Raw genomic sequence first — 21,281 nt, forward strand, 5'->3', positions numbered from 1 at the left:
GCTTGGGGCAAGATGATAGTGGAAGTGCCAGCTCTGCCTTTGAAAAATACTGAGGAAAGAGTCAGCAGGGGTAGGAACTCAAGGGAGCAGAGGAACCATTACTTGATTAAGTTTCTGCAGAAAGCCCATTAGTAAAACAATAAGAAATGGAGTGGTGAGGAGGAAAGAGAAACTTAGAGACATTCAGTGTTAGCTGTCTTATAATTTTAATTTATATTTCTCTGGTGATTAGTGATGTTGAGCATCTCTCTGTATTTTCTTTTGCTAAGTATTTTTTTTGTTTATTCTTTTATTGGTACATTGTAGGTATACAACACAATTACATTTCTCATTGGGAACTTGTACCTTTACATAATGCATCTTGGTTCTTATTTTTTCCTCATTCCTAGCCCTCCCTTCATGCCCTCCACCCTTTCCTATTTACAAAGACTTTATTTCCATTTTTTCCATTTCTCATCATTTTTTCTTTCCCTTCTTTCCTTTCCCCTGCCCCTCCCACTACCCCTACCCCTTTGGACCTTTTCTTCCTATTTTACATTATCAATTATTCATTCTAATCGTTGGTACATTTTAGGTACACAATATAATGACATTCATCATTGGAAATTTGTGCCTTTACATAGCCTCTCTTGGTTCTTATGTTTCACCCTTGCCCAGCCCTCCCTTCAACCCCTCCATTCTTCCCTATTTACAAAGATTCTGTCCCTATTTTTCCATTTTCTCATATTAATCCCATTCCCTTCTAGAGAAACTATTCGGTATTTATACATGTGTGCCCTATTTATTTCACTTAAGAGCATTGCCTCAATGTGCACCCACTTAGCTATAAATGTCTCTAATTTCTCATTTTTTATGGCTGAGTAGTACTCCATTTTATTTTTAAAATATTTCTTTATCCAGTCTCCAGTTGATGGGCATTTGGGCTGTTTCCAAGTTTTAGCTATCACAAACTGTGCTGCTATGAACATGGGTGCACAAATATCACTGTGGTATGATTCTTTTAATTCCTTGGAGAAGATCCCCAGCAGTGGAATAGTGGGGTCAAATGGGACTTCCAGTCCTAGTTCTTTGAGGTATCTCCATACTGATTTCCACAGTGGTTGCACCAGTCACACTCCCACCAGCAGTGGAGCAGGGTTCCTCCTTCCCCAGAGCACCGCCAGCATTTGTTATTGGTTGATTTCATGATAGCAGCCATTCTTTCTGGAGTGAGGTGGAATCTCAGCATTGTTCTCATTTGCATCTCTCCAGTGACCAGTGATGTTGAACATTTTTTCATGTATTTATTTGCTATTTCTACTTCTTTGTGTGAGAAATGTCTGTTCATTTCAGATGCCCATTTTTGGATTGGGTCTTTAAATTTGGGAGGTCTGATCTTTTTAAGTTCTTTATAGATATGAGATAGTAGACCTTTGTCTGAGGAAGAGCAGGTGAAGATTTTTTCCCACATTGTGGGTTGCCTCTTCACACTGCTGGTGGTTTCTCTTGCTGTGCAGAAGCCTTTTAATAAGAAGAGATCCCATTTGTTGATTGTTTGTGCTAGTTCATGGGCAACTGAGGTTTTGTTCATAAAATCTTTTCCTACACCAATGTCTTCAAGGGTTCTACCTAACCTCTGTTCCAATTGGTTCAGAGTTTCTATTTTAATATTTAGATCTTTAATCCATTTTGATTTTAGTTTAGTGCATGGTGAGAGATACAGATCTAGTTTTAATCTTTGGCAAGTTGAAGCCCAATTTTTCCAGCACCATTTATTAAAGAGGCTATCTTTCCTCCAGTGAGGGTGTTTGGCTCCTTTGTCAAAGATGAGATGGCTGAGTGTGTCTGGTGTTGTTTCTGCATCTTCTAATCTGTTCCACTGGTCTTCAGGTCTGTTCCTTTGCCAGTACCATGCTGTTTTTATCACAGTAGCTTTGTAGTATAGTTTCAGGTTGGGGATTCTGATACCCCCTGCCATGTCTCTGTTACCTAGAATTGCCTTTGCTATTCTGGGTCTCTTCTTGTTCCAAATGAATTTTTGGATTGTTTTATCAAGGTCCATGAAGTATGCTGCTGGGATCTCAATTGGAATTGCATTGAATCAATACAGGAGTTTTGGAAGTATGGCCATTTTCACTATATTAATCCTTCCTACCCAGGAGCAGGGGATGTCTGTCCATTTTCTGATATCATCTGCAATCTCTCTTTTCAGAGTGCCATAGTTTTCAGAGAAGAGGTCTCTGATTTCTTTCGTTAGGATGATTCCTAGGTATTTCACTGTTTTGGATACTATTGTGACAGGAATTATTTGCCCTATTTCTCTCTCAGTGACTCTGTTGTTCATGTAGAGGAAAACTATTGATTTTTGTGTGTTGACCTTGTAATCAGCTAATTGACTGAATTTCGCTATTAAGTCTAGAAGACTTTTGGTGGAGTTCTTGGGGTCTTCTATATAGAGTATCATGTCGTCTGCAAATAATGACAATTTGACTTCTTCATTACCTATCTTTATTCCTTTTATTTCTTTCTCTTGTGTAATTGCTGTGGCTAAGGTTTCCAGAACTATATTGAACAAGAGTCGTGATAGTGGACATCCTTGTCTTGTTCCTGATTTCAGTTTTTGACCATTTAGTATGATATTAGCTGTTTGTTTTTCATAGATGGCTTCTATCAGTTTGAGGTAGAGACCATCTATTCCAGTTTTTTGTAGAGTTTTTATCATAAATGCATGTTGGATTTTGTCAAATGCTTTTTCTGCATCTATGGAGATAATCATATGGTTTTTATCCTTGGCTCTATTGATATAGTGTATTACATTAATTGATTTTCCTATATTGAACCATCCCTGCATCCCTAGGATGAATCCCACTTGATCAGGGTGTATGATCTTCTTGATGATCTTCTGCATTCTGTTTGCCATTATGTTATTAAGGATTTTTGCATCTCTGTTCATTAGTGAGATTGGCCTATAGTTCTCTTTTTCAGCTGGGTCTTTCTCTGCTTTGGGGATCAAGGTGATTCTTGGTTCCAGGAATGAATTTGGGAGTATTGCTTCCCTTTCAATTTCATTGAAGAGTTGAAACAGTAGTGGCAGCAGTTCCTCTCTAAATGTCTTGTAGAATTCATCTATGAAAAACCAACAGCCAATATCATACTAAATAGTGAAAATCTGAAATCCTTCACACTAAAATCAGGAACAAGACAAGGATGTCCACTATCACCACTCTTGTTCAATATAGTTCTGGAAACCTTAGCCACAGCAATTAGACAAGAGAAAGAAATAAAAGGAATAAAGATAGGTAATGAAGAAGTCAAATTGTCATTATTTGAAGACGACATGATACTGTATATAGAAGACCCCAAGAACTCCACCAAAAGTCTTCTAGACTTAATAAGCAAATTCAGTCAAGTAGCTGGTTACAAGGTCAACACACAAAAATCAATAGCTTTTCTCTACACCAATGACAGACTGACTCACTGAGAGAGAAATAGGGCAAATAATTCCTTTCACAATAGCATCCAAAATACTGAAATACCTAGGAATCATCCTAATGAAAGAAATCAAAGACCTCTTCTCTGAAAACTATGGCATTCTGAAAAGAGAGATTGAAGATGATATCAGAAACTGGACAGACATCCCCTGCTCCTGGGTAGGAAGGATTAATATAGTGAAAATGGCCATACTTCCAAAACTGCTACATAGATTTAATGCAATTCCAATGGAGATCCCAGCAGCATACTTCATGGACCTTGAGAAAACAATCCAAAAATTTCATTTGGAACAAGAAGAGACCCAGAATAGCAAAGGCAATTCTAGGTAACAGAGACATGGCAGGGGGTATCAGAATCCCCAACCTGAAACTATACTACAAAGCTACTGTGATAAAAACAGCATGGTACTGGCAAAGAAACAGACTTGAGGACCAGTGGAACAGATTAGAAGATGCAGAAACAACTCCAGACATGCTCAGCCATCTCATCTTCGATAAAGGAGCCAAACCCCCTCACTGGAGGAAAGATAGCCTCTTTAATAAATGGTGCTGGAAAAATTGGGCTTCAACTTGCCAAAGATTAAAACTAGACCTGTATCTCTCACCATGCACTAAACTAAAATCAAAATGGATTAAAAATCTAAATATTAAAATAGAAACTCTGAACCAGTTGGAACAGAGGTTAGGTAGAACCCTTGAAGACATTGGTGTAGGAAAAGATTTTATGAACAAAACCTCCGTTGCCCGTGAACTAGCACAAACAATCAACAAATGAGATCTCTTCTTATTAAAAGGCTTCTGCACAGCAAGAGAAACCACCAGCAGTGTGAAGAGGCAACCCACAATGTGGGAAAAAATCTTCACCTGCTCTTCCTCAGACAAAGGTCTACTATCTCGAATCTATAAAGAACTTAAAAAGATCAGACCTCCCAAATTTAAAGACCCAATCCAAAAATGGGCATCTGAAATGAACAGACATTTCTCACACAAAGAAGTAGAAATATCAAATAAATACATGAAAAAATGTTCAGCATCACTGGTCATTGAGAGATGCAAATGAGAACAATGCTGAGATTCCACTTCACTCCAGAAAGAATGGCTGCTATCATGAAATCAACCAATAACAAATGCTGGCGGGGCTGTGGGGAAAGAGAAACCCTGCTCCACTGCTGGTGGGAGTGTAGACTGTGGCAACCACTGTGGTAATCAGTATGGAGCTACCTCAAAGAACTAGGACTGGAAGTCCCATTTGACCCCACTATTCCACTGCTGGGGATCTTCCCCAAACAATTAAAAGAATCATACCACTGTGATATATGTGCACCCATGTTCATAGCAGCACAGTTTGTAATAACTAAAACTTGGAAAGAGCCCAAATGCCCATCAACTGGAGACTGGATAAAGAAAATGTGGTTTTTTTTTTTATAAAATGGAATACTACTCACCCATAAAAATGAGAAATTAGAGACATTTATAGGTAAGTGGGTGCACATTGAGGCGATACTCTTAAGTGAAATAAATAGGACACACATGAATAAATACCGAATAGTTTCTCTGGTGTGAGAAACTGAAAGTGTAAATAAGGACTAAATGTATAATAGGTCATGTGAAATAGGAAGAAAAGGGGCAAAGGGGAAGGAAGTGGGAGGGCTAGGGGAAAGAATAGAAGGGAATGGGATTAATATGAGAAAATGGAAAAATAGGAACAGAATCTTTGTAAATAGGGAGGAATGGAGGGGTTGAATGGAGGGCTGGGCAAGGGTGAAAAATAAGAACCAAGAGAGACTATGTAAAGGTGAAAATTTCCAATGATGAATGTCATTCTATTGTATACCTAAAATGTACCAATTATTAGAATGAATAATCGATAATGTAAAATAGGAAGAAAGGGTCCAAAGGGGTAGGGGTAGTGGGAGGGGCAGGGAAAAGGAAAGAAGGGAAAGGAAAAATGCTGAGAAATGGGAAAAATGGAAATAAAGTCTTTGTAAATAGGGAAGGATGGAGGGCATGAAGGGAGGGCTAGGAATGAGGAAAAAATAAGAACCAAGATGCATTATGTAAAGGTACAATTCCTAATGAGAAATGTAATTGTGTTGTATACCTACAATGTACCAATAAAAGAATTTAATACAAAAAAAAAGAAAGTATGGTTTTTGCTTTAAAGACTTAATTTTGGGTAATTATAATATGAGCTTTAAATCTTTGTTATCTTTGATTTCTAGTTTGTTTTAGAATTGAACTTGATAGATTTCCTTTTTCTAGAAAGTATGCACCATTTTCTTGATTCTTCCTATGTTTTGTAATTTTGGGTTGTATTCTGAACATTATGAGTTTAAATTCTGGAAGTTTTGTATTTGGTTATTTATTGAGTGTTATTTCCTATGTTTGAGCAATTAATTCTCTTAGCAAGGCTTACAAGCTTGCTATTCAGGTAGAAGCTCTTGTTTAAACATTTCCATGTGATTAAACATACATGTTATTGTGATAGGACAATTATTATCAGTTGGCTAAAAGTTAGAACATACATAAATAGAAGTTCTACATACATCAAATATTTGCCTTAGAAATGTAAAAAGTACTGGAAAAATATCACCAACAGATTATTTATGCAACATTAAGATGGAAATGTCCTTTCTTATAACTATGGCATAAAACAAAGAAGGTAAAGTTCATGGAAAAGTGAAACATAAATGCTCTAAGCCAAGACAAAGACAAATTGGAAAACAGGGGTTATATTTGTAACATATATGGCAGAGTTACTATCATAAAACATGAAGAGTGTCTAGCAATCATTATAAACATTATACAATGTACAATTTTAATAGTGCAATTTCTGTGTAACAGTTAAAATTAATTTAATAAATATTAAAAAATTAAAATTAAAAGAAATTGCAAATAAGAAATGCAAATGATGAATATATAAAGTCTAACTAATCACACACAAAGAAATTCTAATTTGAGCATAATGCAATAGATAATTTTTAAAGTTAAAAGATATATCTATTACACTAGTGTGTTCAAAGATGTGTGGAAACAAGCACTCTCATACAGTGCCAATCAAGATGAAATGTGGCACACAGTTTTTGACGAAAAGAAAGAGAATACTTACTAAATTTTAACTTTGCATTTATATTTCCTTTAGTACACATACACATTTTTTTCATGAATTTTAGCAGTAGAAGTACTTTAAAATGTGTGGAAAGATATATAAGTATTGATCTCATTATTATTTGCAATTGCAAAAATAGAAAATAAATTCCATCTATGGGGTTTGGTTAAAAGACTTTAGTTTGTACATAAAGCAAAATATTGTTTATCTTTTAAAATGCATAAGAGAGATGTGTAGTCTTAAAGAGAAATGTAGAAAGTACTAGAAATTCTGAGTTTGATCCCAGGTACCCCCGCAAAAAAAGAAGGTACTAGAAAAATATGTCCTCAATATTTGTTTTTTATCAGTAGTACGTATCATTAGGTGATATGGTGTATGTGATGCTTATTTACTATATGGAATTTTATACCACGTGAATTTCATGAGTGCAGATGTGTTTATTCTGCTCACCAGTTCTCTATAAGACTGGGTTATGGAAGTGATTCAAAAAATATTTATTGAATAAATAAATGAAGAAGTAGGCAGGCTTTCCTTGTCGGACGATCAGGTAGCAACAATCCTCAGACATCAGGAAATAGGAAAAATGGTTATGGGCCATTCTTTTTTATTACTGTCTTCCTGGGAAATGTTCCTGTCCAGAAAAGGAAGGAAAGGAGGGATCCTATTATCTCTCAGGTCAGTGACTGTCTTCCTACCAATACTCGCCTCAGGCCACTCTGAACATCAGGGTTCCTGAGGCTGTAGATAAGTGGGTTTAGCATGGGGTTGATAACAGTGTTGAAAATCCCTACCCCTTTATCCTTATCTGAAGCCTCCTCTGAACCCAGGCGCATGTAGTTGAAGATACCTGTCCCATAGAAAAGGCAAACCACAGTGAGGTGGGATCCACATGTGGAGAAAGCCTTCTTCCTGCCCTCTACTGAACGGATCTGTAGAACTGCAGCTGCTACATGAATATAGGAACTGACGATGAGAACCACAGGTGCACCCGCCATTATGAAACCCACAGCAAAGAGCAGCAGCTCATTGAGTTGGGTGCTGGAGCAGGAGAGCTGGAACAGCTGTGGGAGGTCACAGTAGAAGTGATTGACCTCTTTGGGACCACAAAAGTTGAGGGTAGTTAAGGCAATAGTATGAGTCAGTGCATTGGTGAAGGAACAGACCCAGGACACAGCCACCAATATCCTCTGGACTGTCTGGCTCATGCGGGTGCTGTAGGTGAGGGGCCGGCAGATGGCCAGGAACCGGTCATAGGCCATGGCTGTCAACAGGAAGCAGTCCACTCCAGCTAGCAAATGGAAGAAGAAGAGCTGTGTGAGGCAGGCTCCATATTGAATTGTATGCTTGTGGGACACAAGACGACCCAACATTGAAGGAACAGTGACATTGATGCACCCAACATCCAGCACTGAGAGGTTCCCCAGGAAGAAGTACATGGGGGTGTGGAGCTTGGGCTCCACCAAGATGGCTGCCAGGATGCTGAGGTTGCCCCCAACTGTGACCAGGTAGGCAAAGAAGAAGAGCACAAAGAGCACAGTCTGTAGCTGCTCTGTTTCCACTAGGCCCAGTAGAATGAACTCGGTGATAGCTGTCCTGTTGATCCCAGCTTCTGGATCCATGAGTCGCTTTAAGAGAATGTTCTAGAAGAGGAAATGTCGGACCACTCATTCATTTATTCAATGAAATCCTTTAAATTGTCTACATTCAAAACCCCATGGTGATGTTTCCACCTAAGTGAATATTTTGCCTCTCTTCAGGCTACATCTTATTCAATGACCTCCTCATTCACCTTAAGGCTTTAATCTTGTTCTTAGTTGAGACGCCCAGTGCCGCCACCACCTCTTTACTCCCACTGTCTCCCTGATGAAAAAGCTAGAATACTTGGAAAAATACATTAAAAGCAGGTTTCTTCAAATATAGTAAGATTTAGATGGAATTTTCCTATTTTCCTGTCTAGTATCAACCTAAACCAATACAGAAATCAATACAAAAATACAAAATACAAAAATTAATGTATTCAGAGAAAGTAGAAAGTACTTAAAAACATAACCTAGTTTTAAAAATTTCTTGAAATAGTGAAGATCATGTATGGTAAAAATCAGGGAAAAGGTACCTGTGACTGTGAATGAAAGATCAGGCAAGTACATATCTCCAAGGCGAGAGGCCACACTCTGAAGAATACATTCAAAATCTCTAGTTCAATAAATCAGCAGTCACTTCCCTATAGCACATCTATCCTTACTTCTCTGGGAGTGATTTAAGGACAGGACAAATGTTGAATTCATTTTATAAAAGTAGCAATATTCATCGTAATACTTTGTTCATGGTAGGTACCCAAGTATTTCTCAAACACATGTGAATCCTTGAAATGTCCATAAGATCCCAGAGAAAGAGAGCAGTTTTTATGGAAGACTTCTGGGAACATTGGAATGTGGGCTAGACCTTTATGGATTAGTAGGGCTTAAGGCAGGCAAAGGATAAGTACCAGGGGCAAGATTACAGTAGGGATTGCTTTATGTTGAAGAGACAAATAAGTTGTATAGCAATTTACACACTGACTTGTTCCTTTTCACATAAACTGCTTCCTAATAAGGCTTTTATTATTAGGAAGTGTCCACCTTGCAGACAAGAGAATCACAGACAAGATCGAAGACCAGAGAAGTGGCTGCTGCCTACTCTCACATGGCTAGACATGCAGGGGTCTTAATACCAGTGAGGTACTGAGATGACCTCTGACTTTCACCTCAGTTGTCTGGAAAGTCCTACATGGTCACCTGAGATTTACTGAGAATCCTCCTTCCTGCATGACCACTCTGAAGGCTCCCCTCACTGAATGGTGACAGCCCTGCTCTGGAACTCAAGCCATCCCTACATACTCCCAGCCATAGCTCAACAAAGTCTTCAGAGGAGAGAAGCTTGTAGGCTGCTTTTGCAAGGGGCTCTGGGCAGTACACCAAACTCAGCCAGCCTCTCCTTTTCACTCATAAAAGTAAGAGACAGCAGACTTCACTTGAGCAAATGAGACCAGAAAAGAAGCCTTTGACTACTGGCGTAGCACCCCCCGCCCCCAAGTGTTTTTCTCTTTCAGGGGCATTGTTGTACCATGAATAATGCCAAGTTTGAACAGGAGCACCTTGTCTGTTTTGAAAGAGCAGAAGGGCCTGTGGGAGTACTGACCTTGAACGGGCACAGGAGCCAGTTAGATTTCTTCAGAAAGAGTGAGAGCTGTGGAGTCCCAGTTACCTATCTAGAGAGTAAGTGAGGGCTGTATGTCCGGAGTATAAATAAGAAAAAGCAAGCTGACATCTCCTGTGTCACAAGGCTGTCTGCATTACAGTGTCATCCTCTGGGGGACCCAGAAATGAGCCCTCCCAGGAAAAGGAAAAGGACGGGGAAAAAGATGGAAAAAGAAACATCCTAAGCTCTTCATAATATGGCAACAGTAGCTAAAGCTTTCTAGTATTGAGAGTTCCTCTAGCCCTGGCTTTGAGGGTATGGAATGAGGTCATAATGGTGGGGTCATAAGGCCTGGAGGACTTGTCCATAACCTCAGAGTCTTCCAGGAAGTGAGAGGTGCAGTTGGGGACTAGGTATGGCTTCCCAAGAGAGGTTTTCTTCCCCCCAGATGTCAATCCAAGGCATTTGAGCAGAGACAAGACAATTTCCAGACTTGCCTTGGACATGAGGACATGAGGAGCAAGAGGAGGCCCCAAGAGGGAGGTAGGAGGGAGGAAAGGTTTTCTTCAAACCTAGCTTCCTAATGAGTTCTCAAGAATGCAGTGCTTTCTCTCTCAGGGCCTTGTTAGTTGGGGCCCCTGGGAGTATGGCATGGAGATCTTAGGAGATTCTAGAACTGGTGGTGGAGGAGCCATAGCATGCTTGAGAGACTCTTGGGAAGCTATCCACCGACATGATTTTCTAAGCTAGGCCCTTAAAATTTGAGAGCCGTGGTGAACATCACAGATTAATGAAGATGTGGGAAGGCTGAGGAGTCTTCCTCTAACTCCTATTCCCTCTAATAGTTCTTCACCCAACGCCCCTCTCACAAGAGAATAACCTTTCTTCTTTCCCCTAGGAGTTTAGTGCTACATCAAAAACTTTATAGTTGGACAGGCTCTACTGGTTATTAGTGGTGTGACTTTGTGTAAGCTACTGAGTCCTTTTGGGCCTCATTTACTCATCTGCGAAGTAAGCACATCCTCAACAACAGGACATTGCCATGATCATTAAATCCACAGGACACTGTTGTAATCATTAAATGAAGTAAGATTCACTGAGTTTCTGGTAGAGATTTGTATGGATTGGTAACTTTAAAGAGTGCTTGTTACACTTGTGGACACCTACTAGAAACTTTACAATCCTAAAGTCCCTGTCAGTTCTCATAATTCTACAAAACAGACTATCACAGATATAGCTGATATTCTGACTCACATCTGCTTAGCCCTGGCTGGAGTGGACAGTTCCCTGCAAGCTTCTACTCCCTGCAAGCTGACAGTGAAACCTCTTCCTTGGAATCCTTTGATGCCATGAACCAGGGAGAGGGGGGTGCTTTTCCATCTGAGCACATATGGTGCTCAGAAGAGCAGGGGCAGTTTGACAGTGAGAAAGGGAGCCAATGGGTAAATGCCCCACCCTTTTCTTCATATAATTCCAGGAGCCATACTATGTTCCTCAGTGAGGCATAGGTCTTCTTTCTCTCTTGCTGTCTTTATAAACTGGTTTTACTCCTAGAACCATCTTTGAAATAAATACCCTTACCTTTGCTCTTTGAGATGATTAAACCACACACACACACACACACACACACACACACACACACACGCACACACACACATACCTGAACCCAACTAAGGCAGGCCTGGGAGTAGCTCTAGGAAGAATACCCTCTGGGTGGAATTCTGGAACATTTTCACCACTGCTGGGGTTGGTGGGGTTGATGATAATTCCCATCATGTGATAGCATCCTAATTTCTAAGACTCACTGGTGGATGAGGTACAGGTGGATAGTGAAATACTGGGTTATGTGAACCATGACAACTGTGAAACTCATGAAATTTTAAGAATAGAGATAGCTTTAGTTAACTTCCTTGCAATACTGGAATAAACAGTATAATAGGCCGAGGTCAGCCAACTGTCAACCCAGGGTGCATTGTGAAAGCCAGAAACCTTCTGAAGTGACAGTGGATGAGCCACATGACTTAGTGGTAAGATGGAAGCACTACACAGGGAGACTGTGTGTATAGCATAAGCAGGTCTCTGTGGCATACTCTCAGATTTTGCAGTCAGAGAGTTTGACCTGGGAATATTATCCTGGATTACTGAGTAGGGCCTAAATGCCATCACAAGTGTTCTTTAAGAGAGGCAGATGGGTATTTGACTACAGAAGAGGAGAAGGCAAACTGGCAGAGCAAATGACGATGGGAATGATGTGGCCACAACCCTCAGAATGGCAGCAGTTGCCAAAACTGGAGACAAGGAATAGATTCTCCCCTAGAGCTTTCAAGAAGATCCAGCCCTGCAGACACCTTGAAGTGAATGAACTATGTAGGACTCATTTTTTGCCTCTGGAACCATGAAAAACCTTTTGTTGTTTTAAGCCATTAAGTTTGTGATGATTTGTTACAGCAGCAGGAGGAAGTTGATTCACTGAGCAATACATCCTGACAGAGTTAGAAGTTTTTCCAGTTCATGGAGGAGCAATAGTGAGAGTGGATCCTGAGGCCCAAGGCAGTGGGGTTGAATGTAAAGGTGCATAGGGGGAGTTAATTAACATGTGAGCATTTTTTGTCACAGCTCAGAATTTAACTTACTGGCCAGAATGCCTGCAATTCACTCTAATGAAATGCTAAGATGTATCCTGGAAGCTTGGGGCAAGATGATAGTGGACGTGCCAGCTCTGCCCTTGAAAAATACTGAGGAAAGGGTCAGAAGGCTTAGGTAGGGGGTAGGAACTTATGGGAGCAGAGGAACCATTACTTGATTAAGTTTCTGCAGAAGGCCCATTATTAAAACAGTAAGAAATGCGCTCGTGAGGAGTAAAGAGAAGCAGAGACATTCAGTGTTAGCTGTCTTAAATTTTTAATTTATATTTCTCTACTCGTTGGTGATGTTGAGCATTTTTCTATATCTTCTTTTGCTATGTAACTAAAAAAACATCTTTTGTCCATTTTTACTGCATTTTTGGTCTTCCCTTTAGAATTGTAAGAAGATCAAAGTTTCAATCTGTTATCATTTTCCTGAAGAATTTTACAGAATTTCTTGTAGTGTAGATTTGGTAGCAACAAGCAGTGACAAATTCTCTTAGTTTTCTTTGATCTGGAAATGTCTTTATTTGTGGTCAATCCTGTAGGATGTTTTCATGGATATAGAATTCCACTGGACAGTATTTTTAAAAGCATGGTGAGATATTATGTCACTTTCTTCTGTCTCCTACGATTTCTCAAGAGAAGTCAGGTGTTGATCAGATAATCATTTTCTAGTTTGTTATGTCTTCTTTTCTGCTTTCAACATTTTTTCCTTACCTTTGAATTTGAACAATTTGACTGCAGCATGGTTTAATATGGGCTTCTGTGTGTTCATTCCCATTTGTTATTTAGCTTGTCATACTGTAAGTATCTTTCATCAAATTTGGAAAGTTTTTGCCATTATTCTTTGGCCTCATTTTCTCCCTCTTCTATTGATATTCTAATTCCTCATACGCCAGATTTAAAAAATATTATCTGCTCTTTAAAAAAATCTTACTTCTCTCTGTTCTTAACCTTGGATAATATTTCTTGGTTGTCAAGTTTATTTAGTCTTTTTCCTGGCATATCCATTTCATTGTTAAATATTTTGAATACATTTTTATTTTGGAAATTGTACTTTTCAGTTTCAAAATTTAATTGTTTCAATTTCTTTGCTGATGTTTTCATTCATTGAAAGTATGGTTTTTGCTTTAAAGACTTAATTTTGGATAATTATAATATGAGCTTTAAATCTTTGTTATCTTTGATTTCTAGTTTGTTTTAGAATTGAACTTGATAGATTTCCTTTTTCTAGAAAGTATGCACCATTTTCTTGATTCTTCCTATGTTGGGTAATTTTGGGTTGTATTCTGAACATTATGAGTTTAAATTCTGGAAGTTTTGTATTTGGTTATTTATTGAGTGTTATTTCCTATGTTTGAGCAATTAATTCTCTTAGCAAGGCTTACAAGCTTGCTATTCAGGTAGAAGCTCTTGTTTAAACATTTCCATGTGATTAAACATACATGTTATTGTGATAGGACAATTATTATCAGTTGGCTAAAAGTTAGAACATACATAAATAGAAGTTCTACATACATCAAATATTTGCCTTAGAAATGTAAAAAGTACTGGAAAAATATCACCAACAGATTATTTATGCAACATTAAGATGGAAATGTCCTTTCTTATAACTATGGCATAAAACAAAGAAGGTAAAGTTCATGGAAAAGTGAAACATAAATGCTCTAAGCCAAGACAAAGACAAATTGGAAAACAGGGGTTGTATTTGTAACATATATGGCAGAGTTACTATCATAAAACATGAAGAGTGTCTAGCAATCATTATAAACATTATACAATGTACAATTTTAATAGTGCAATTTCTGTGTAACAGTTAAAATTAATTTAATAAATATTAAAAAATTAAAATTAAAAGAAATTGCAAATAAGAAATGCAAATGATAAATATATAAAGTCTAATCACACACATAAACAAAGAAATTCTAATTAGAGCATAATTCAGTAGTTAACTTTTAAAGAAAAAGAATATATCTATTACACTAGTGAAGTCAAATATGCATGGTAACAAGCACTCTCGTACACTGCCAATAAAGATGAAAAATTGCACACAGTTTTTGATAAAAAAAAGAATTCTTATTAAATTTTAACTTTGCATTTATATTTTCTTAGTACCCATACAAATTATTTTCATGAATTTAAGCAGTAGAAAGTAATTTAAAATTTTGGAAAGATATATAAATATGGATCTCAATATTATTTGCAATTGCAAAAATAGGAAATAAATTACCTCTATGTGATTTGGTTAGATAGACTATAGTTTGTGCATAATGTGAAATATTGTGTATTTTTTAAAATGGATAAGTTAGATGTGTAGGTTGATACAAAAATTTTACTATGCAATGTGGAGAGAGAAAAATAAATTACAAAATAATATGATGTTTTGAATGTGTGTGTATGTATTCACATGCCTAGAAAGCTAAACTCCAAACTATTAACAATAATTAGTATTAAAAAATGATGTTGTTGGGTCAGGGATGTAGCTCAGTGGCCCTGCCCCTTCGCAGCAAGTGGAAGGTCTTGAGTTTGATCCTCAGTACCGGAAAAATAAATGACATTGTTTTGGCTATTTGTATTTAGTTGTTTTATTTTATTTTTTTGGCTATTTGTAGAAGGGTGGCAATGACATTCTGCACTGTTTCAACTTATACAACATCGTGAATTTCATGTCTAATGAAAAATATTTTTGTTTTGAACAATTACTGTTTATTCCACTATCTTCAATGTGTTTATTTACATTTCCAGTAGATAGCATGATTTTGTGTCAAAAGGAATACAAATTTGTTCAGTATTGCTACAAATAACTGATTACAATTGTACAATGTATTATTTTAGGCATGATTTCTTATTTGAATAGATGAACATTTCAGACACTTCCATTTATATCTTTTTTTCTCATATATTGTTATTTTAATGAAAAAGAAGTAACTAGTATTTCATATGAGCTTGTGAAGTAGACTCACAACACTACTGGAAATTTTAAGACACAAGGAGATTTCTAGTTTGGAGAAAAAAATGGGAGATAAAGTTCAAAACAAAAGGAATCCTTCAAACTGTTAAAGAAATCCTTTGATCCTGGAGGGTGAATGGAGAGCTTTTATCAAGGGCCCTTCTCTGTGACACTAAACCCAGCTGCTCCATTGCTCCCCAGTAATGATGCCAAGGCTTGATATGAACTTCCAGATGAAAGAAATGCCAGGCTGGGGATTTAGCTCAGTGGTGCCGCCGCCTGCCTTGCAAGCCCAAGGTCCTGAGTTTGATCCCTGGTACAAAAAAAAAAAGAAAGAAATGCCAGAGGCAGAGGGATCTTGGGGGTAAATGACAAGATCTGTTTTGTTGCAGTGCTAATGGCTAGTGGTAGAAGTGATGATAATGCTTTCAGGGTTGACAGAGTGAGACAATCTTTCTGTTCATTCAATCTAGTGAAACCAGAGAACATTAGTGGTGGAAGAACATGACTACCTTTTGTTTCCTACCAAGTACAGGCCCAGAGAAGGTAAGGAGTTTACTCAAGGTCAAGAAAGAACATTGTGGATGGAAGTATGAGGGCCATGTCACATCACAGGCCTGCTAACAATTTTCCTGACCTTTGTGGAATCTCAGTCTTTATATCCCTAAACTTTGTCTGATAACTTTTAAAGGAGGGGGAAAGAATCATCTTTCTCTTGTCTTTTGACACTGGTAGTAGACATGATCCAGCTGGGCAGTTAGTCATAAACTTTGATGATGTTTTAGATATAAAGTTGAGTGAAATACCCAACATTCTTTTTCTTTTGTCTTTTCTCATTTGATAAACTCTCTTCTTGACATTCAAGGAGCACCTCTGTTTAGAGAAAAGGAAAGCCAGGCCCTGTGCTCTCTTTAGCACATCTTAGAATCTTATTTTCTTCTTAATAGAAAGGATGGAATACAATAATGGCTCCAGAGGTGCCAGAATTGGCTATCTGTGGACAACATAAAATGGGAAACCCACATCTCCAATCTCTGACCACTAATTTTATCTTCCTAATTTCTTCCTCTGATCTTATAACAGTTTCAAGGCATCTTATCAAACTCTTCCATTCTCTCTCATCTCCCACCCTATCTCTGTACCCCATCTGGTGCTCTCCAATACATTCATTATTTCTCTTCAGTTCTCTTTGAGTGCAATTCTTTCCCAATTTTGCCCTATTCTCTATCTTTCATTTTAATTTCCCCACAAACTTTCCACTCTCCAACAATCTTGATTTTCTTTCCCCTTTCACTTCCTTTCCCTTCCTTTTTCTCACTCTAGGTTCCCAGTCCTTTCGCCCACATAAAATAGCAAGGAGAAGCCAACTCACAGTTGTAGGTAAAAATAAAGGTTTGGAGAAATGAATCAGGAATAATCAGTGATGTGATAGTTACCTAAAAGAATGCTAGAAGGAAGATACATCTAAATGGTGACTGGACTAAAGCCCAACAAGCTGAAAGCGGGATGAGATAATGTATAGCCCACACTCCCCTACTGATTGGGAATTTAGGGTGAGGTATCACTATATTAATTTCATTTACATAATGATACAGCTAGGAGGTTTGGTTACTAAGAGTGAGAATTTAAAGGAGAATTTTATGTTGAATAATTTGAAGATTTTGAAATATGGGGACAGATGGATAAGAAACATCATTTTGTATCATAAGATATAGTATCATATGTGAGTGAAGTTTTACAATTTAAAAACAGATCTGTGTCCTAAATACAGGTATCTTGTTCTTTAGAATTATAGAACACACAACCAGCTTCCTGTCTGTTTCCTCTACATCCTATAGAAAGACCTATTTTTCCCTGTAAGCTTATGTTTTAAGAACAGCTCAATCATAATGAACCTGAGGGAAAAATAGGGACCCTACTGGTGGTGGTGGAGGTGGTGGTGGTGAAGTTTTGGGGTACTCTTGGGAATCCAAGCTGTATCTGATCAAGGAGTCACTTCTTCTATGGCATGAACCTCTAAGTATTCACAACTTTCTAAATTTCACCTTTTCTCAGAAAATGATGACACCGTAAATGAAACTGTAATTTGTCAAAGAGAATAAACTCATTGGCTATGATTGAGTAGAGGACTTCTTTGGGATACAATAATTATTATTCCCATAAAAGTCCTCAAGCTCAGGGAGATAGAAGAGGTTCTGGCCATTTGTTCTAGACCCTGGCTGTAGAGGATTTTTTTTAAAGTTCAGAATGATACAGGGAGGAAGGGACATTTGAACTCTCCTCAAGCCAGTGACCACCTCCCCAGGAGCACCCTCCAGAGTGCAGCCTGCACATCAGGGTTCCTGAGGCTGTAGATGATTGGGTTCAGCATGGGATTGATAACAGTGTTAAAAATTCCAACAGCTTTATCCTTATTGGAAAGTTTGGCCGAACCTAGTCGCATGTAGTTAAAGATACCTGAACCATAGAAGATGGCAACTACAGTGAGGTGGGAGCCACATGTGGAGAAGGCCTTCTTCCTGCCCTCAAGAGAGCTGATTCGAAGGACTGCAGCTACCACATGGGCATAGGAGGTAACAATAAGAGCCACGGGAGTACCTGCCATTATGAAACCCACAGCAAAGAGCAGCAGCTCATTGAGTTGGGTGCTAGAGCAGGAGAGTTGGAACAGCTGTGGGAGATCACAGTAGAAGTGATTTATCACATTGGGGCCACAAAAGTTGAGTGTGGATATGGCCACACTATGGGTCAGTGCATTGGTGAAGGAACAGACCCAGGACACAGCCACTAATATCCTCTGGACTGTCTGGCTCATGCGGGTGCTGTAGGTGAGGGGCCAGCAGATGGCCAGGAATCGGTCATAGGCCATGGCTGTCAACAGGAAGCAGTCCACCCCAACTAGCAAATGGAAGAAGAAGAGCTGTGTGAGGCAGGCTCCATATGGAATTGTACGCTTGTGGGATACAAGACAACCCAACATTGAGGGAATAGTGATGCTGATGCACCCAACATCCAGCACTGAGAGGTTCCCCAGGAAGAAGTACATGGGGGTGTGGAGTTTGGGCTCCACCAAGATGGCTGCCAGGATGCTGAGGTTGCCTCCAACTGTCACCACATAGGCAAAGAGAAAAAGTACAAAGACAATTGGCCATAGCTCTGGTGTTTCCACTAATCCTAGCAGGATGAATTCGGTAATGGCTGTTCCATTGGCTCCAGATTTTGGCTGCATGAGTTCCTACAAAGAAACATTAAAGAGGAAAAAAATCAACATTCTCAATTAGTTTATTTATTTGAAAAGAAGAAACAGATCTTTTTTTTTCACATGTCCAACTCTGTGCCAAGTTTCCTCTCTCCAGCTAAGGATTCTTTTACTCTCTAGGTTGTACTATGCATCTCTCTTGCTACATTTACCTCAATACCTTTGCTTTATCCTCAGGCACAAGAACAGGTAACATTAACACTCTGGTCCTCCCTCCTTCCCCTATCTGAAAGAATCTCTTTGTAGAGATAAGAACAAGACTTTTGGGAAAAATGAATAAGCAGACAGTTTACTTCTGCTTTCAATTCAACAGAGTAAATCTGGTACTTTCTCATCTCAGAATTTATCCCTTACCAAACCAAGCAGAAGAATAAACACAAATTATGTCTTCAAAAAATTACTAAATATCCAAAATTCCAATGCATAAACCAGAAGGGAAGGCTTTGATGATAGTGGAGTTCAAATAGAAGAGTGGCAAGAAGAAGTAAATGGGAATCTATGGCCATAAAGATAGAGATAAGCACAATTCTATAAAGGAAAAGGGAAACCAATGAGAAACAAAGCCAAAAGTGCTTGTTTGCAATAAAGGCAGTGGAGTGTAAAGAGCCATTATCTGTGATCCTGAGTTGGATTCAAGAATCAGAGATAGAGCTAAACGAAGAATCAAACCCAGGCAGGTTGTAGTTGCAAGTTACAGATAAGGAATGAGACTAAAAGTGAGAGGAAAGTACCATAATGGTTCTACAGTTACCTGACTATGTTGAGCATAAACAAGTAAAGTTACCTCCAACTTGGAATCACAAAGAAGGTTCTTTTTAACCTGAAACATGTTAATACAAATGACTTCCAAACATCTTGTTTAGCAATAAGCCACTTCAGAAAGAAAGCAAAAACTAAGTATAGGATCTATACAAGGATTCCACAGAAGGAAGGAAGGAAAGAAACAAACAGAAGCTAAAATTCACTCCATAGAAAAAGATGGAACAGATGAAACAGGAGAAGATGAAACATGGAACAGATGAAAATTGTGACCAAATAATTTCAACCCATTTAAAAAGCTCAAGGAAATATTTTCCTCTATAAAACAGGAGGACAGAATAAAAATATAAGAGTCAAGGAAACAGATGATAAGAAGGACATGAAATATGAGCTAGGAAAAGATTGCAAAAAATGTTAAAGGATATAAAAAAATAACCACAGAAATAAAAGCAAAATTAGAAAGCATAGTGGGAAATTCAGACAGATAAATGAATAGTGTTTGAAAAGATGACAAAATGAAAGAGAAAATGCTGAGTACAGGACAAGACAAAAGAAATCCAACAGGCCCCGAAAGGAGCTGAATGGGCGAGCAGGCTTCCACCAGAGGCCCCACTGTTCCATCTGTGAGTGCGTGCAGATCCAGGGGAGCAGCTGTGTGGCCAAGACCCGTGCAGCTGCAGGCAGATCCCAGTCCCAGGTCCATCCCGAACTCAGAGGCCCCTGGGGACCCACCCAGGCCAGGGGTCCACCCAGAAAGGAGCTGCACTGGCATGCGGGCTTCCACCAGAGGCCCAGCATGCCATCAGCCACAGCCAGGGATCTGCCTGGAGGAGAGCTGTACAGACACACAAGCAATACCCAGAGGCTTGTCTGATACCATTGATAAGTGCATGGCCACCCTAGCCAAAGCCTGTGCAGACAACAGGAACTGGGATGCACAGCTCCCAACCAAAGGTCCTCCCAGACAACAGCTACATGGGGTCCCCTCTGAGAGGCAAGCCTAGACACCATTCCAAGTGTGCACAGGCCTCAGTCAGAAGCCCGCCCAGGCAACAGGTCAGCTCAGGGATCCAGAAGGCCACCACTCTGAACCCAGGAATTGGTGTACTGGTGAGGAGTAGAGTAAAGGCTGTTTGGTGCTTGCTGAGAATTCAAGAACACTGGGTGAGCAAAAAGTCCCCTCAACAAAGGCACAGCAGGCTGCATCTGTTGAAATGAGAAGACACATAAATAAGTCTCAATATCAGACCCCCAGTTCACCTAAGGCAACCCCAAAGGGAAATGAGATGGAACAATCTGATACTCGACCTCCTGGACTCCCTGAACTGGCAAAAAGAGAGGATCTGGAAAAAATGAAATCAGAAATAATTTATCAGATAACAGCAGAGATTGTGCCCATAGAACAAGACATAAAATAGAGGAGCTGAGAAACATGATGGAATCCCAACATAGGAAACAAAGGGAATCCATAAAACAGATGCAAACAGATTTCCAGAAAATTAAAAACCGCCATTGAAAGTTTATGTAGCAAAATGAGCCAATGCAAAGATAGAATTTCAGATATAGAAGATAAGATTGCAATTAGTGATCAGGAAAAGAAAAATTTCTTGAAAATAGTAAGAGACCACAAGAAATAAATCCAGCAGCTGCTAGACGATGCAAAGAAGAATAACATAAGACTGATCAGAGTCAATGAAGAAACAGGAGAGAGTGGAGATGACATAAAAAATCTCTTCACAGAAATAATGGCAGAAAACTTCTCAAATAGCAGAAAAGAACTTGACATAGAGATAAGTGAGGCATATAGGACTCCACCTAGCCTTAATCAAAAAAATGTACACATAGATATATAGTAGTTAAGATTCCAGAAACCCAACAAAAGAACAAAATTCTACATCAGTTAGAGAAAAGAAAAAAATCACATATAAAG

General features: G+C 38.8%; 2 protein-coding genes and 1 long non-coding RNA gene across 3 annotated transcripts; 1 reads left to right on the top strand and 2 right to left on the bottom strand.

The window, feature by feature from the left end:
• Positions 1-7,035: 7,035 nt before the first annotated feature.
• Positions 7,036-8,223, bottom strand: LOC147823866 (olfactory receptor 3A2). The gene has a single exon (XM_087192030.1). The coding sequence runs from the start codon at positions 8,196-8,198 to the stop codon at positions 7,251-7,253; it is 948 nt and encodes a 315-aa protein (XP_087048156.1). The 5' UTR covers positions 8,199-8,223; the 3' UTR covers positions 7,036-7,250.
• A 1,898-nt stretch (positions 8,224-10,121) lies between these two features.
• On the top strand, positions 10,122-10,856 carry LOC147823867 (uncharacterized). The gene is made up of 2 exons (XR_015443194.1): positions 10,122-10,299; positions 10,655-10,856. It is a non-coding gene; the product is annotated as an uncharacterized LOC147823867 (long non-coding RNA).
• A 6,758-nt stretch (positions 10,857-17,614) lies between these two features.
• On the bottom strand, positions 17,615-18,574 carry LOC101715496 (olfactory receptor 3A1). Its single transcript, XM_004857201.3, has one exon. It carries the CDS (start codon positions 18,560-18,562, stop codon positions 17,615-17,617), a length of 948 nt encoding a protein of 315 aa, XP_004857258.1. The 5' UTR covers positions 18,563-18,574.
• Between the last annotated feature and the right edge of the window lie 2,707 nt (positions 18,575-21,281).

Source organism: Heterocephalus glaber, unplaced genomic scaffold, assembly GCF_053883595.1.
Source record: "Heterocephalus glaber isolate CG9 unplaced genomic scaffold, H.glaber_assembly_v1.0 deba00001564, whole genome shotgun sequence".
In the NCBI taxonomy this organism is placed as follows: domain Eukaryota; kingdom Metazoa; phylum Chordata; class Mammalia; order Rodentia; family Bathyergidae; genus Heterocephalus; species Heterocephalus glaber.

Excerpts from the sequence above, each read along its gene's own strand:
- LOC101715496 (XM_004857201.3), bottom strand. The coding sequence starts at position 18,562 with ATGCAGCCAAAATCTGGAGCCAATGGAACAGCCATTACCGAATTCATC.
- LOC147823866 (XM_087192030.1), bottom strand. The coding sequence starts at position 8,198 with ATGGATCCAGAAGCTGGGATCAACAGGACAGCTATCACCGAGTTCATT.